We start from the raw sequence: 18,825 nt of genomic DNA, 5'->3' as shown, positions 1-18,825 counted from the left end.
GTTATACTTATTCAGGTAATTAAGTAATCTGGTTTTAATGCATTTCTCTAGTAATTTTGAAATGTGGGTTGTGAGAGAAATTGGGCGATAATTGTTTAGTTCTCTCTTATCGCCTGATTTATGGATTGGGACTATGATAGCAATTTCGAATGGGTCTGGAAATTGTCCTTTCATTAGTGAAAGATTAAAAATATATTGCAGAGGGTGTAGAATATGTGAACTAATTGTTTTAAGTGTTTTACTTGAGATATTGTCATAGCCATTGGCTGAGTCATCTTTTAGTGCAGCTATGTAATTCATTAATTCTGTTTCTGTTATGGGAAGAAAAAACATTGATTGTGGTTGAGGTATTGCATGAATATCATATGTACATGTGTCATTAGGTTCTTCGCTGCTATTCATTATTTTGTCAGCAAGTTCTAAACCTATACCACTGAAATAATCTACAAATTTGTCTGCAATGATAGTTGGTTGGGTTGTTTCTTGTGAGTCTGTAAGATTTATGCTGTCTATATCTGCATTTCTTTTCTCCTTTCTACATGTTATATCATTTATGTTTTTCCATAGGATTTTAGTATTGTTTGAGCTTGACATAATTTTATTAGAATAGTACTTCTGTTTTGCTACTTTAATGAGCCTGTTTATCCAGTTTCGGTATGTTTTATGTTTCTTAATAGTGTTTGTGATCTCGACATTATTAGAGGACCTCATCTTTTGCTTTACAATTGTCTGGTGTAATTTGTCCCTTATTCTAATGGAAGTTAGGATTCCAGTTGTGATCCATGGTGTTATCTTTCTGAATTTTGATCTTACATGTCTTGTGTTAGTAGAGTGTTCAGAGATATGTTGAGTTAATAGCTGCATAAAACTACTGGTCGCTTTGTTGACATCATGTTCATTCAGGACAGATTCCCAATTTTCCTTTTTTAAGGCTTTATTTAAAGCTTCATAATCTATTCTGGCATTGTTCATTATTTTTCCTTCCTTTTGTGGTATTTGATGTTTCTGGGTTTGTTTATGTATCAGAAAAATAGGACTGTGATCTGTGATACTAGTATGTAGAACATATGACTCAAAATTGTTATTTGTATGCGATTTAACATGTATGTGATCTATACATGTTCTAGATTTTGGGGTTATCCTTGTTGCAGAGTTGATATATGAAATGAAACCATTAGCACTTAAGGTGTTTATGTATTCATTTTTAATTTTTTGAGCATACTGACCAGTTGGGTTTAAAATGTCTATGTTAATATCTCCTATTATTATATAATGTGTGGCTGCAGGTAGCTGCTGAAGTGTATTTCCTAGTTCTTCTATGAATATCTTTGGGCTTGTGGAGGGTGATCTGTATATAGCAAGTATCAAATAGCTTTCTTTATTATATTGTAAGTTGAGTAGGCTACCATTGGCTGCTTTTAGGGTTTTCACTGCAGATATTGCAACATTTTGTATGGTTACATGTGTGTATATTTTTAGACTGTCATGTGTAGAATTTTGTGTGGGTATAAAGTACTCATTATATCCTAAAATAGAGAAGGGTATATCCCTAATGAGTTGGGTTTCAGATAATATTATAATGTCTGGTTTATGGTCCAGTTGATTTAACATAACTAGCAGGCTATCAAAATTTGTTATCATGCCACTTATATTCAGGTGCATAATTCTCATTCCTGCAGTATAGTGGATTAATTTGTTCAAGTCTTGAGGGGTGTTTACAATGCCTGTGGTGTTATCATCTTGTAAGGTAATCCCTAACTCATGATCTGATTTCATATCCATAGCCTAATGTGTAGTATTACTATTTGTAATTGCTTGGTGCACACTTCGAGAGAGAACTTCAATGTAAGTATATTTATGAATCACTTGGCTCAGGTATACATACCCTAACTTGAATCCTCAGTCTCTCAGCTTCGTAGGAGCTGCTGGTAAGTCAGCTGCAGTCTTGATTTGCAGTATGGGGCTGTTGTCATTTTTCCTCATGAAGATCTTCCCATTCTTGGTCCAAGCAAATTTGTAGTTCATGGAGTGCTTCATACTTCTGGCTAGCCAATATAGATTTTGGTTCTGTTTTGTTAGGTGTTCATTTAGATATACAGTTGTGTCCCCACTGACTTTAATATCTGCACAGAGAAGTTTCCCATGTTTTCTTTTCTTGTCCATGATCATGTTTTTCGTTTTACGCGAATAGAATTTTGCAATTATGAGAGGAATCTTCTTCCTTCCATCCTTATCTAAAGCCGCTGGGAGTCGATGGCAATATTCAATGTCCCGTTCAGGTTGAATTTCCACTCCAACTGCACCTGCAACTTGAGATACGATCTCATACACATTCTCATCCTTAGAGACTGGTATGCCGGTGATTTCTAAATTATAATTCTTAGAATACTGTTCAAGATCATTGATTTGATCCTTCAAATGATTATTTTGTTCTTTGAGAGCACTATTTTCAGCCTTGCTGTTGTTCACTTCGTTGGTTAAATGGTCTATGCACTTTTTAAGTTCACTGTTTTGCTGTAGCAGTTCATCAAATTTTCTGGACTGAAACTCCAGTGAGCTGCAGACATCTTTCAGGATTTGCTGCATATTGTTCACAGCATCACATAGGCTTGTATTGTCCGCTTTGACTTTATTCTGCTGAAAAGAGATTGAAAACGGTTTACACGAAGTTGGGTTATGTTTGCATTGTTTACAATGCCACAAAATTTCTCCCGGATTTGACAGCATTGCCTTAAAAACAGCATTTGAAACACGTGCACAGTTTAAATGGAACGTTTCACTACACTTTCCGTCACACTGTACATAATTCTCGTTCTCCTTGAGCGACACTTTGCAGGAACTGCACATAACATTGCTGGTATTGGGCGCCATGATGTCAAGATAATTAAGTGTGGTGTACTTTTCCCTATAACAATTCACTTAATACTCAATTTTTAGTTACAGGCGAATAGAATATTTTAAATAAGCCAAGTATGGAGAGGTTTCAAAACAGCAAAAAATTTACTCGCTATAACGGATTGTCGTTATATCCAATTTTTGTATAAAAGTCGGAAAACCCTTCATGCACTTTAAAGTCGGTATGAAACGGCAATCAGTTTGTCCGAAACTTGCGTTTCCGCAGATGATATCTACACTATGACTTATTTGCTATTTTTCGTAATCCGATACTACGCGAAAGTGTATGTTTAATTTCATTCTGAAAAAAATATAGTTCCGTATTCCTCCGAATCCAACAACATCACCGCTACACGCACGTCGGGTGCGGCCAAATTCAACGGCTAGCGATATACCTTGAAGTTTTCATTCAAAAAATTTAAATCAGGCTCAAAAAGAAGTTTGTAAAATCATACAAGCCTACGCATTTTTAGACGCCGAACATTGACTTTCGTCACATTTCTTTTTTTTCGCGGCTGCACAATTCTTCTTTATTTCTACGCGTTTAAGGACCATTAACTTAACATTGGCATCATAATACCGAAGATAACTCGTTGAAAATGTTCTGGCAATACCAATTCCATGCGTCTCTACAATACAACGAACCATCAGGAAATTGTTCTTGCTGTCTATAAAACTGTTACTTTAATGCAGCGTCAGATATAACCGGCTACCGCTACACGCACGTCTCGCTTGTCGGGTACGGCCAAATTCAACGGCTAGCGATGTATAGGCCTAATCGTGAACGTTGAAAGTCAACGAACGAGTTTATTACGCCACGGTATGGCCAGCCGCCCTTGCGTTTTTCGTGCACATACCTCACAATTTCATCATCGACTTCTTTAAAGCGTCCTTGCTTCGGAGCACTGAATGCATTTTTGTACACTACCGGAATGCATTTTTTCTTCATTTTTTTTTGTCTTCACGCTATCGCCAAATATTGGCTTTAGTTAGGTCTATGTCTTATTTTCTTGCGGCTGCACAATTATTCTACATTTTCGAGTGTTTAATAAACATTAACTTAAACTTGGCAACATAATATAAGACTAGAACCTGTTGAAAATTTGCCGGCAATCCTTTTTCCACGTATCTTTACAATACCACTATCCATCACGACAATATTCCTGCTGTCTATAAACCTTAATTTTACTAAGCGTCAAGTGCAATAGACGCGTTATGACTCTGCCACTGCATAGCCATGGCTTTTCTAAGAATTCGAAGAGTCGCATGTTTTGATGCCTTCTGCAGATTTGAGAAGCACACCGGCACTGTACACTGTCCAACCGGTAGCGATGTGTAGTAAAGAGGCAGTCGTTTATTGTCAATGAGTTCTGTGCGCGTGTGAAAAGAAGCAGCGTGGTTACCGTGGTAGTTGCCAGTGGTATCCATTAACTTACTGTTAGCCCGCGAATGCAACAACCCTTGAGTTTTCGCATAGGATTCTGAGAAAAAAAAAGTCTTGGAGTCAGAGAAATACGGTATCACTCCAGAGATTTCTGTGGCAAACACCTGAGCTTTCTTCTTCAAACAGCGTCACCTAACCTAACCGTATATATGTAGCCTATCATGAAAACATATTTCAAACGCATGTAGAGAAATAACCTCCTCGCGAAAAATTTACAGGTAAAAAGCCATAACTAGACGCGAGAAGATATGAAATATCCTCTGAAATCAGTGATTAATTTTACTAAGCGTCAAGTGCAATAGACGCGTTATGACTCTGCCACTGCATAGCCATGGCTTTTCTAAGAATTCGAAGAGTCGCATGTTTTGATGCCTTCTGCAGATTTGAGAAGCACACCGGCACTGTACACTGTCCAACCGGTAGCGATGTGTAGTAAAGAGGCAGTCGTTTATTGTCAATGAGTTCTGTGCGCGTGTGAAAAGAAGCAGCGTGGTTACCGTGGTAGTTGCCAGTGGTATCCATTAACTTACTGTTAGCCCGCGAATGCAACAACCCTTGAGTTTTCGCATAGGATTCTGAGAAAAAAAAGTCTTGGAGTCAGAGAAATACGGTATCACTCCAGAGATTTCTGTGGCAAACACCTGAGCTTTCTTCTTCAAACAGCGTCACCTAACCTAACCGTATATATGTAGCCTATCATGAAAACATATTTCAAACGCATGTAGAGAAATAACCTCCTCGCGAAAAATTTACAGGTAAAAAGCCATAACTAGACGCGAGAAGATATGAAATATCCTCTGAAATCAGTGATGTACACTGCCATATCTTGAGGTGTATGACATTCTCACGTAATCTTGATTAATAAATTTCATGATGTTCTGTATTGATATCTATGTCATAGAAAGAAAGAGATCCACCTTATCAATACTAAATTTATTAATTTACTTATTAATGTTTTTAAAACAGGACCGGTTTCGACTTTTCACAAGTCATCCTCAGCTGTCATATACATACATATTAGAATACATGTTTTAACAGTTGTATCTTACAAATAAATATGTCATATTTGATAGACATTAGGTAGTATGTCTAGAAGTGAAATACTGCTTCTTACGTCTAAGTTTAGAGGATCAAGAATATATTAAAAAGATATATATATAGATGACATTAAAATTAAGATATCGTTTATTCAGTCTTTAATTTTACGAGTTAACAACTGCTATCGGCCACGTCATTTACGCATTTATTACGAAAACGTGATATCCTCTTTTTCATTTTGAATTTTCTTTAGAGAACAGCAGTTGATGGGTATTACTAATCAACTCCAACATCGCCTTTGAATGTCAACGAGAGAGCTCGCAAATGCACAAAGAGAGAAAACTATACCGTACCGAAGATGATCGATCGCATTTTGTTGCAAAAGTTTGTTTTCTTATACAAACAGAGTTACGTATGCTAACTTAACCGTGCTAAACGTATGATGAAAACACACTTCAAGAACCGGTAGAAAAATTATACCTTTCTCGCTATAAATTTTCATAATAGCCTTTCCGTAATTTAACCAGACGCGACAAAATGCAAACTAACGTATGAAATCAATTAAGCACTCCGCCATATCTCGAGGTGTGTCCTTTTCTTACTTAATTGCAGTATTGAGCCTCAAAATTAAGCGGTCATTTAGTCAGCCTTAATTTTCAACGAGTTAACAACCGTTATCGGAGACATTTATGCATTTATAACGAAAACATGTTCTCTTCCATTTCGAATTTTCTTTACGGAACAGCTGTCGACGGATATTACTAATCGACTCCAACATCGACTTTGAATGTCGACGAGAGAAATCGCTAGTGTACATAGCGAGGAAACGATGCCGATGGTAATCGATTGCATGCAATTTCATCGTTGGGGTACATAAATATCGGTAGCGGAAAAAATCGGGCGCGCTTAATCGCTCGTAATAACGGATGCGCCAGTGATAGGGTTCTCGCTGTAACCGAATGACGATAGACAGTTTAATATAGGAATTTTGAAGGGACAGAAAAAAGTCGTCGCTATAATGGAGTTCTCGTTATATGCCGTACTCGCTATAGCGGACTTCTACTGTATTTGTAAATTTATGTTTTTGGTCTTCGATATGTTGTTCCATAGCTGAAAAATGTCTATGCTTAACTGCATTAATGTGCTCGTTGTACCGTATCTGGAAGTTCCTTCCGGTATGCCCTATGTAGCTGGCTTCGCAGTTGTTACATTTCAAGCGATAGACACCTGAGTGGTTGTATTGATTTTTATTGTTAACAGATCTAGCATTGTGTAAGATGTTGACATTGCTACGTGTGGTTTTATAGGCTAACTTTAGGCCTCGTTTTTTAAAAATATTCGTTATAGGATGTATGTGGCTAATGTTAAAGGTGAATAGTACGTAGTCATTTTTGCTTTTTTCGGTTCTGGTTAACTTGGTTTTGGGTTGGTTTTTATTTTGTTTATGATCTTGTTGATCAAGACATCAAAATGTATATTGTTTGACACTTGACGTAGTATAATGCCATACTAAGATGCACGCTGTAACTAAATAAACTTCAGCTCATTATACGCAATTTTAACTCAGCATTTAGTACATACTGTGAATATAGTACACAGACAATGCATTCGATCGATCGATTATAAATTAAGACGTAATTCTTCATAACAACGTTTAGAATCTTCAAGATATTTATATCACCTGCAATATTATACAATCATCTGAAGAAGAAAACACTGGAATGAATTTAAAACAGTTATAAGTTTCAACATTAAATAGTAGCACTCCATAATACCTGTGTGCTCTCCATACCAACAGGAAAATTGTAGTTACAACAAACATGTAACAAGTTGGAGTAGAAAGAGGACCCATTTTATTTTGTTTTTACTACTTCATTCTTTAAACGGCCTGTTATATCAGGTCAACTTTTTATGTACGTTAAACATTGTAATATCTCAATATCACAAATGTAAATAGTCATAACTTCACAAATATCAGTATACATAAGTAATGTAAAAATTTTAATTGATGTTCATTAGATCAACAAAATAATGAGGTGACATGCCTCTCACAACATGTAACTTTTCAAGTTCAAGAGGAAAGGACCCATTTTATTATTCTTACTATTTGAACATTTAACTTGTTTTTAATCATTTGTCAAATTGGGTCAGTTTTCATGCATATGGAACCGTTTTGCAATGTGATGTTTTTGAAACTAGTTCGATATATGACAGCTGAGGATGACCCCATAGGGGTCGAAACCGGTACTGGATTTACTGTAATCAATAGTAAATAAACACTGTATTGATAAGGTGGAGGCTTCCATATCATTTTTATGTTGTCGAACCCATCGGTCGAAATTTCCACTCCACCGTTCCATCTAGCGGAATAGAATCGAACGTGATTCTACCTGGGAAACAAAGCATGCAATTGATGTTTGATAAAACTTCAATGCAGTAATTTGCGGGCCGCGACAGGGTGAAGTCCTTAATCGAGGTGGCCTAAACATTAATTAAAAACCGTAAAGTGTACTTGTCCACAACATTACTGTTAATCTACCGCAAAATTGAATATTCTAACCTGTTTGATTTTTCACTCCCTTGCTTATTTCCTTCCAGGCATTCTCTCTTACAATGTTGCAATAATACTTATGGGTCTTGCCGTAGAGGAAGATCCCGATAGTTTACAAAGATGAACGATAGTTCATAGCCAACTGGGTGTTGGTGGGAGGCACACAGAGGCATTGCAATACCACGTGTTGGCATAAAATTGAAAGTTATTTTTAATTTTACCTTTATACGAGCTAAACATTGCACTATCGTGTCAATCGTAATTATTACATCGCATTATTAGAATGTAGCACAAGGATGAGGAGATATGAAATAAAATTCTGGCGGGGAAAGAAACTGTTTACGTTTAAATGTGCTAGCGTTGCTGCCACGCCTTTATCACTCTCACGTAATACCCCAGATAGTTTTCCATGCAATCATTTCTACAACTTCGAACCTGTGTTGCTTTCCTTCATTCGCTATAGCATGAAGAGGATTGAAGCGCGAAAATAAACTCAATACTGGTTTTGGCCATGCGGTACTAGTGAACAGCCAGAAACTACGCCTTTGCAGTGACAACCAGTAGGAATGCAGGGGCAATGTAGGCCTAGGTTCTAAGAATCTCTTAAGAATAATTTGCCAATTTCCCATTTGCTGCCAATATCCTTGAGGCAGGTGTTGGGGGTGTGAGGAAGATAGAAAGCACATGCTGACAAACTGTAGTACACGTCTTGTCTTTGCCTCTTGTAAGCCTAAGCTACGGATTGCCAAGCATAGTGTAGCATCGTAATTAGTATGAATAGGAGTCTGTGAAGTTAGTTGTACTTGTAATATCAACGTACAAACGTTTTAAATGAAAATGAGCGGAACTCAGATGAAAGAGCTCAAGCAAAAGGCACTCACAATAAAAGACAAAATGGAGATTATGAGGAAAGTGGAGTCATCTACACTTTCCCGTGTTGCTTTGGCAAAGGAGCTGGGGATGGCGCCGTCCCAGGACGGGTTCAGCTCACCAGGTGCAGGTCTTTTGATTTGACGCCCGTAGGCGACCTGAAATTATATAAATGTAATAAAACGAATAATGGTTCAATGATAGTAAAAACAATAATGAAAATGGGAGCTCTTATGAAATTTTATCTAAAATAAATTTTATTTAAAATACATGAATAAAATTTCATAAGAGCTCCCATTTTCGTTAGTGTTTATACTATCATTGAACAATTATTATTTTTATTAAATTTACATCATTTCCATTATTGATTTGTAATTCTAATACCTATTTTACGTTATCAAAATAGGATATTTATGGCAGTATTTCAAAAAACCGCACTCAGTAATCCGCCATACTTTCTTCATTTGCAAAACATGGTATATTATATAAACAATTTTAAAACCTCAAGTGATAGCTGACGTAAATCTAACAACACTTTTCAAAGCTAAATACTCAAGCACAAAGGAAAAGTAATCATGCAAATATTTCCTATAGGTACAGATATATAATTTTAAATCCTTGAATATGCCCAGTCCAGTCCGTTTGTTACGGATTTTCAGGCCCAGACCGGAACAGGTTAAGTTACAAATCTTATATAAGACACCTACAACTATGGATAATTTAACTTTTATCACATTTGGATAATGCATTTTGATGTTGTACGTTGGTTATTCAATCCGAAGGCTGAGTTTGATCCTCCATAGCTCTGCCAACCGCTGTCATAGATAGTCCAGGCATCACTCAAGAGACATAGTAGGGAAATGAGGAGTGAGGTAGTTTCCCATTGCTTTCCTCAACGAGCCAGAAGTTGCAATTACATACCAGTCTACCAAGCCTGTGATATGCATGAGCAATATTTTCACACCATTCATAACAGGGACTAGCTCCATAAGGAATGATATTACTAGCATCGCTAACACCACTGTCACTTTAAAAGAACGTAACAAATTGAATTAGCCACTACCAGAAGAGATAGTGCACTGTAAACACCATATCTCCCCAGCAATATTTTGAAGTCGAGATTTGCGCACAGAACGCCAAAAATAAGTGGTTTTTTTTGGTTCCGTATAGAAACGCAAACAGCAAAAGAATGGGCCTATGAAGTTCGTGCAATTAGGTTGAGATTGGTGCACCCATTCGTTGTTTATACGGAATTAAGGTACTGTTCAAACCTTTTAATCGAAGTTAAGCTTGCCAGGCAGCCTAGAAAAGACATCTGTTTTTAAACCTCAAGATTAAAATATATGGTTGTTCAAAAATTAATCAACCAACAGATTAAATCACTCTCCGGAGTTCGGACAGAAAGTGGTAGTGATTTTTGAATTAAGAGGAAGTATAACTAGGCAACAATCCTCTTTTTAACACTAATTGGAGGGGCAAAAATGGAAGGAGTCCAAAATGGTATAGGCCCTAGAATGACAAGGGCCATACAAGGCGTGAAACTAAAAAACCTCCAAGGTCTCCACACAACATACCATCGTGGTTGGAAAAGAATAAGAGTTGACCAAGGGAGGTCAGACAGAATAGATGTATAGTGAAAAGCCCGACACAAACATGTGGAAGCAATGCCAGGACCTAACAAAGGGCCCCATGGTCACCCACCCATACTCTCAAGTTAAGAGCCCCTGGGGGTCCTTTTAGAACCGGCAGGGTATACCATTGGTGATATTTTACCACCCCGCACCCACAGAGGTTGTTCAGATAGAAGACCTTGTCCTCTTACATAACGGAAAAGTGATGCGACCTCAAGTTTTCCAGAAACAAATTTGCAACTTCACAAATGAAATGCTCCCCTATAGTCTGCGCCCAGAATCTAGGAAACATGATTGAACATTCTTATTTTGATAATCCATACATCAATCAACACTGACTTACCAGAAACATATCTGCTGTGCGACTCAAAGTTTGGTGAAGAATGTTCTTTGTACCAGTTGAACCTTCCCCTCGAAGGTCCTGAGAAACCACGTCCCCTACCGGTACTCCCACTGCTCCAAGTACCCCCGGAGTCGCCGCCTCCTCTACCTCTGAAAGAACCACGAGTACTGAATCCACGACCTCGGGATACACCGGAGCTACCATAGGAGCTGCAAAACAAAGGATCACCAAAAAAAATAAATCATAATTCATCTACGAGAAAACCTTGCTACAAAGTTTTCATATCGTACATTCTCACAATTTTGACATTGACGACGCAAAGCACGTCCTTTGAGTCTTGTCACTTGCCAATTAACGAGAAAAAAATCTTCAGACAATTTCTACTTGCCACTTTCCATTGATATACCAATGTTACAGTGCAGAAATATATCTCTTGACCTGAAAGCTTGGTTCCTTCAGAAGTTCCCTCACAGTGGTGCAACAAATGGATCTCTGCATGTGATAGTGCCTGCACAAGGGTTAGGCCCAGTTTCAACAAATGTTAAGTGTTAACACTGCTGTTAAGTGGACTAAATACATAATTGAACAAAATAACCTCATAATCAAGAATTGTTAACTCTAACAAATTGTTAATACATGTGTAAAATTAACACGGCAGCAGTCCTGTGTTAACCCCTTAGCTGGGTTTGATGCCTTTAGGCGTTCTTGTACTTCTTAATGTGTTCTTACGTAGGGTTAGCTTCCTATAAGCATCTGACTATTCTTAATCACTTTTGGCATCTAATATCGTAATTCAAAACAAATTTCATTCATACTAGATGTGATTATTGCTGCCCTATTCATTTCTATCTGGTCTCACGCCAGTCGGGTAGTTCACGCCTAGGCGGCAGTCCAACAGCTGTCTCGTGTTGGTCTTGTAAATTATTCGTAAATAATTTGTGTATATGTACATTGAAATAACTAAATTTGCGAGTTGTTGTCATCGTGGTTGTTACGATATAGTTGTTCTGCGAACTCCATTGTCCATGTTCTGATAACTTTTTGTAAATTGGTCTGTATATGATGGTAATCTGTTCCGTGTGACGTGATAATGGCATGGTTAGGAACAACGTTGAATTATCTGAGAATCCACCGAACGGATGTAGGAATCACTCGAGAAAACCTTTTGAAGTGTGCCTGTCAAACCAGAGGCGACGGGGAACTGTCTACTACTGTGAGGAATGTGACATGGCACTTTGTGCTTGCCCGTGCTTCCGTATTTACCACACTGTGGGCAATTTCTGAATGACCTACGAAGCAGAAAGTATGTAGAACCTATTGATGCATATCTGACAACTTGAAAAATATCATAATAATGAAAGGAACACTTTTTAAATTCACTTTTGTATGAATACACTGTATATATGTATATATTTACAGGTTTACAAGAAAAACGGTAATATAATGCTATTGAATTTCTACTATATCACTGATAATTTAAATAAATCAAGTAAAATGTATTTTTCTGTAGTGTATTTACATCCACGCCGGCCCGTGGTGTAGGGGTAGTGTGCCTGTCTCTTACCCGGAGAGCCCGGATTCGATTCCCAGCCAGGTCAGGGATTTTTACCTGGACCTGAGGGCTGGTTCAAGGTCCACTCAGCCTACGTGATTAGAATTGAGGAGCTATCTGGCGGTGAGATAGTGGCCCCGGTCTCGAAGGCCAAGAATAACGGCCGAGAGGATTCGTCGTGCTGACCACACAACACTCCGTAATCTGCAGGCCTTCAGGCTGAGCAGCAGTCGCTTGGTAGGGCAAGGCCCTTCAAGGGCTGTAGTCCCATGTTTTTTTATATATTTACATCTGCCGCACGCTACAGTACCAATTCCAAAAGTGCGTGTTGCGCTGAATAATTACCCACTGGCTGGTTGATGTTCTGAAACTAATTTCCCAGTTAAGGGGCTAAACCTCTTAACAGCAGCTATAATTTCAAAATGGAGGCATGTATAAGATCTAGGTTTGAAACTTTACTGCTGTATGGAGACTATAACCTAAAGAATACTAAGGACGACCCATACTAACAAAAAACTACTTTTTCGAACTGTCAGACGAATGATTTCTACAAAGATGTCCAATTACCAAAGCCATGTCCACCTCCGTAGAGTAACGGATAGTGTTATTAGCTGCCATCCTCGGGAGAACAGGGTCGATTGCCGGTACTGCCAGAAATTTAAGAATGGCACGAAGGCTGGTATGTGGTTGAAATAGTGTATGCAGCCTGGGGTGTGCCTGAGAAAAGCTGCATTATCTCGGATGAGAACGCCAGTTTACTTACCAAAGCCATAATGAAGACGGTACTACAAGAAATTGAAAATAGGTTCGAGTTTCCAACAGACTGAAACTTACCAGTCTCTCCAGTGAAGCAGTTGCTTATAGATTTTACAAGGAGACGTCAGACCCTGCGTCCAATCTATTTCAACAAGCTTAATGTACCTGTTGGGGGGACACTAGACAGTTTACGTTTAGATCAATACACTTTCGTTTTTGAAAAAATTGAGGACAAACGTCATGAGGCAGGATCAGTTTCGAGCCAAGTAGAGGTGACAGAACAATAAAAGGTGAACACGTTACTTAAACATGTCAGGTCCGTAACCCAAAAATTTCCAAAGAATTGATGAATCCCCCAATTCCTATGTGACATGAACATACTTGGACAGTTGCAGCACAGTCAAGCAGAACGGAGGCCGCTTTTTTGCCATTAGACACTAATTTATCCATTTTAGGATGCTGAGCCTGTACAGTTTCAAATAACCAGCGTAGAGCATGGACTATGCAAGTTACGTGTATCATTTTTGGAAAGCTTACAGAAAGTCTTTCAGCTGATTTTCTTTTTTCTGTACGCTGCAGTATCAGTAATTGGAAGAACATTGTGTTTTACACCTTTTGGCAAAAGTAAGTGAATAGCCGAATTAAATAACATAGCTACAGTGGCATGGTTTGCAGCAGGCATTTCTTTACATGCTAGCAAATAGCAATGTTCAGTTCACAAGCAGCTTTGTCATTCTTCAACACGCCAAATACAACAGTTCCTACTTTTCTGCCACTTGAATCTGAGGTTTCGCCAAATCGATCTCCTCTCACCAATTCGATTCAGTGCTTCTATTCTTTCTTTCTGAACTAGTTGTCGTCCATGTTTCACTTCCATACAATGCCACGCTCCACACGAGTCTTCAAAAACATCTTTCTAATTCCTATATCAATGTTTGAAGTGAGCAAATTTCTTTTCTTAAGAAAGTTCTTCCTTGCTTGTGCTAGTCTGCATTTTATGTCGTCCTTACTTCTGCCATCATTAGTTATTTTACTACCCAAGTAACAATATTCATCTAATTCCTTTAAGACTTCATTTCCTAATCTAATATTCCCTATATCACCTGCCTTCGTTCGACTGCAGTCCATTACTTTTGTTTTGGACTTATTTATTTTCATCTTGTACTCCTTACCCAAGACTTCATCCATACCATTCAGCAACTTCTCGAGATCTTCTGCAGTCTCAGATAAAATAACAATATCATCGGCAAATCTGAAGGTTTTGATTTCCTCTCCTTGGACTGTGATTCCCTTTCCAAATTTCTCTTTGATTTCCTTTACTGCCTGTTCCATATAAACATTGAAAAGGAGAGGGGACAAACTGCAGCCTTGCCACACTCCTTTCTGGATTCCTGCTTCTTTTTCAAAGCCTTCGATTCTTATCACTGCAGACTGATTTTTATACAGATTGTAGATGATTCTTCGTTCTCGGTATCTGATCCCTTTCATCTTCAGAATCATAAATAGCTTGGTCCAATCAACATTATCGAATGCCTTTTCTAGATCTACGAATGCCATGTACGTGGGCTTGTTCTTCTTGATTCGATCCTCTAAGATCAGACGTAAAGTCAGGATTGCTTCACGTGTTCCTACATTTCTTCTGAAGCCAAATTGATCTTCTCCCAACTCAGCTTCAACTTGTTTTTCCATTCTTCTGTAAATAATACGTGTTAAAATTTTGCAGGCATGAGATACTAAACTAATGGTGCGGTAGTTTTCACACCTGTCAGCACCGGCTTTCTTGGGAATAGGTATAACAACATTCTGCCGAAAATCGGATGGGACTTCACCTGACTCATACATCTTGCACACTAAATGAAATAACCTTGCCATGCTGGTTTCTCCTAAGGCAGTCAGTAATTCAGAGGGAATGTCATCAATTTCAGGTGCCTTGTTCCTATTTAGATCACTCACAGCTCTGTCAAACTCTGACCTCAAAATTGGGTCTCCCATTTCATCAGCATCAACAGCCTCTTCATGTTCCAGAACCAAATTATCTACATCTTTACCTTGATACAACTGTTGGATATGTTCCTGCCATTTTTCTGCTTTGTCTTCTTTCCCTAGAAGTGGCTTTCCATCTGAGCTCTTAATGTTCATACACCTAGATTTCTTTTCTCCAAAGGTTTCCTTGATTTTCCTGTATGCAGCATCTACCTTTCCCAGGACCATACAGCCTTCGACATCCTTGCACTTCTCCTTCAGGCATTTTTCCTTAGCTACCTTGCACTTTCTATCCACTTGATTCTTTAATTGTCTGTATTCTTTTCTGCCCTCTTCATTTCTAGCATTCTTGTATTTTCGCCGTTCATCAATCAGGTCTAGTATTTCCGGAGTTATCCACTGATCTTAGTTGATCTTTTCTTCCTTCCTACATTTCTTCAGCAGCCCTACTGACTTCATTTTTCATGACTCTCCACTCTTCTTCTATAGTGTTTCCTTCAGCCTTTTCATTTAGTCCTTGTGCAACATGTTCCTTGAAACAATCCCTCACACGCTTTTCTTTCAACTTGTCTAGATCCCATCTTTTTGCATTCTTTCCTTTCTTTAATTTCTTCAACTTCAGATGGCATTTCATGACCAACAAGTTGTGGTCAGAGTCCAAGTTTACTCCTGGGAAAGTTTTGCAATCCAACACCTGGTTTCTGAATCTCTGCCTAATCATAATGAAGTCTATTTGATACCTTCCAGTGTCTCCAGGTCTCGTCCACGTATACAGCCGTCGTTTATGGTGTTTGAACCAAGTATTGGCAAGGACTAAATTATGATCAGTGCAGAATTCAACCAGCCGACTTCCTCTTTCCTTCCTTTGTCCCAATCCAAATTCTCCTACTGTACTACCTTCTCTTCCTTGGCCTACTACTGCATTCCAGTCTCCCATCACAATTAGATTCTCGTCACCTTTTACATATTGTATTAAATCTTCTATCTCCTCATATATTCTTTCGATTTCTTCATCATCCGCTGAACTAGTGGGCATATAGACCTGCACTATTGTGGTGGGCATTGGTTTGGTGTCTCATCTTGACGACAATAATTCTTTCACTGTGCTGGTCGTAGTAGCTTACCCGCTGCCCTATTTTCTTATTCATTATTAAACCAACTCCTGCATTTCCCCTGTTTGATTTTGTGTTGATAATTCTGTAGTCGCCTGACCAAAAATCCTGTTCTTCCTGCCAGTGTACTTCACTAATACCAACTACATCTAACTTTAGCCTATCCATCTCCCTTTTCAGATTCTCTAACCTACCACAACGATTCAAACTTCTAACATTCCACGCTCCGACTCGCAGAATGTCAGTATCCATCTTCCTGATGATCGCCCCCTCTCGTGTAGTCCCCACCCGGAGATCCGAATGGGGGACTAGTTTACCTCCGGAATATTTTACCCGGGAGGAAGCCATCATCAGTACATCATTCATACAGAGAGAGCTGCATGTCCTCGGGAGGTAGTTACGGTTGTAGTTTCCCGTTGCTTTCAGCCGTGTAGCAGTATCAACACAGCTAAGCCATGTTGAGTATTATTACAAGGCCGTATCAGTCAATCGTCTAGACTGCCGCCCTTGCAACTACCGAAAGGTTGCTACCCCCCTTTCGATGAACCCTTCGTTAGTCTGGTCTCTCAATTAATTACGTTCCTATTTCGTCCCATACTTATACGAACAGAATTCGATTGGGATGTCTAAGAAGGAAGAAAAATCTGCAAAAACTCCTCCGAAAAGGAAACCAAGGTTACGTCCTTTACAAGCTTCAGGTCAAGAAATGCTTGTACATTGCTACGAGCAATTGAAACAGGAAGACGACGAAGAAGGTATCAGTCGTAGTGATACGAAGCTAATGGCAAGAGTTTCATTATTAACTGGGGTAAGTGTTCGTTTTTATCTTGTTTCTATGATAAGTTTCTGGCATAATGACAATCAGTTGAAAAGGAGCAGTATTTCATTCTGAACCTAACCTAACCTAACCTGATCATGTAGGCCTAGGCCTATACCGGTACCATGTCTTGTGTCAAGACTTCGATACGGTTCGTAGACTTAACCTTTGTGTATTCATGTTGACTTATGGTATATGTGTATGTAATATATTTCTGTGTGTGTATTCTTACAGTGTAGTTTCGGTTTAGTCCGAAAAGTAATAGGAAATTTCAAGAAGGGAGTTGAATTTTCTACACCAGGTAAACGCCGAAAGCGTGAACATCCAGTGACCGGCATAGACAGTTGTCTAAGGAAGCGATAGCAAGGTTTATTTATGATAAATTACATAAAGGTAAGGTGACTTCATAAGGAATCTATTGCAACATTATTTATAGAAATTGGCACGCAGGTGAGATAAGCTCCCAGAAATGTTTTGTGCATGTATTGTCATACAGCTCTTTTGAGTCCCTTGTAACTCCCTTTTTTCTTCCCACAGGAGAAGTCGTAACTGTAAGAAAGGTTTTCGACCACATGAAAGCAAATTATGACACTTATTTGTACAAGGGCTCCGAAACATCATTAAGAAGAATTTTGAAGGCCATGGGGTTTGTGTGGAGTAAAGGTGATCCCTATGCGTATGTTAGAGAAAATGAAGACATTTGTTTTAAGAGATCCTGTTTTCTGAGGGAATACATGCGTAATAAGGACAGTGAGAAACCAAAACCTGTTGTTTTCTTGGATGAGACTTGGATTTTTATGAATGGTGAATATATATGTTATATATTACATTTTATATTTAAAAAATCTTGGAATAATTTATCTTCATCAGGTGTCTTTGGTTTCAATTGTGCATTTGTCTTTCAGGGTCACCCACATACTCCTGGAATAAACCACACAAATCTGGACATGATGTTCAAGGAGTAATTCGTCGACCTGTGTCTGAGGAAGACTGGTTATTGTTCATGCTGGAACGAAGGATGGCTTTGTACCTGGTATGTTCTTAATTTATTTTACTTCATTTTATTGTAGTGAGGTGATCTCTCTTTACATAGTTATGAGGGTATTTAGGGTTTGTAGTACGGATGCAGGGGGGGGGGGGGGGCACATAAGTCTCTGATAAGACCCCAACTTAAGTACAGTTCCTGTGTATGAGACCCTCACTGGGATTACTTGGTTTGAGAATTGGAAAAGTTCAAAAGACAGAAGCACGATTTGTTGTGGGTGATTTCTGACAAAAGAGTAGCGTTACAAAAATTTTGTCGGGTTTGGGCTGGGAAGACTTGGGTGAAAGGAGACAAGTTGCTGGACTAAGTGGTATATTCCGAGCTGTCGGTGGATAGGTGGTGTGGAATGACATTGGTAGACGAATACGTTTCAGTGGTATTTTAAAAGTAGGTAAGATCACAGTACAGTGATAAAGTTGATGAAAAGTGGGGCAAATATTTGTTTTTTTTTAAGAAGGGAGTTAGGGATTGGAATAATTTACCAAGGGAGATGTTCAATAAATTTCCAAATTCTTTGCAATTATTGAAGAAAATACTAGGCCTATCCCTGAAACTACATCTTCTGTCCTAAGTGCAGATCAGTGGTGACTGATTGATTGAAATTGACTGGCACTAGGTCGGAAGTGGCATTATAACTTACCGCTCATTGAGCTCTGTACGTGGTTTTTGATTTTGACTTCTCCACTGTTATTAAAAAGACTTGCAGGTATTCACTTTAGGCCAATGATTAACCTTAGAGAGGTATTTCAATCAAAACTTACTCAGTGTATTTTCATATAATATTACTG

The 18,825-nt window shown here is 38.5% G+C and overlaps 1 protein-coding gene across 3 annotated transcripts in view; it reads right to left on the bottom strand.

Moving 5' to 3' along the window:
* LOC136878887 (zinc finger protein on ecdysone puffs) overlaps positions 1–18,825 on the bottom strand; it is a 298,143-nt gene that overhangs the window by 254,018 nt on the left and 25,300 nt on the right. For all 3 annotated transcript variants that reach the window (XM_067152463.2, XM_067152465.2, XM_068228848.1), the window contains exon 3: positions 10,773–10,981. In XM_067152463.2, coding sequence (XP_067008564.2) covers positions 10,773–10,981 — 209 coding nt within the window. The remainder of the gene's footprint in view (positions 1–10,772; positions 10,982–18,825) is intronic.

The sequence above is a fragment of the Anabrus simplex genome, chromosome 8 (assembly GCF_040414725.1).
Source record: "Anabrus simplex isolate iqAnaSimp1 chromosome 8, ASM4041472v1, whole genome shotgun sequence".
NCBI classification, from domain to species: Eukaryota; Metazoa; Arthropoda; class Insecta; order Orthoptera; family Tettigoniidae; genus Anabrus; species Anabrus simplex.
This window is presented reverse-complemented; position numbering and strand designations above follow the sequence as displayed.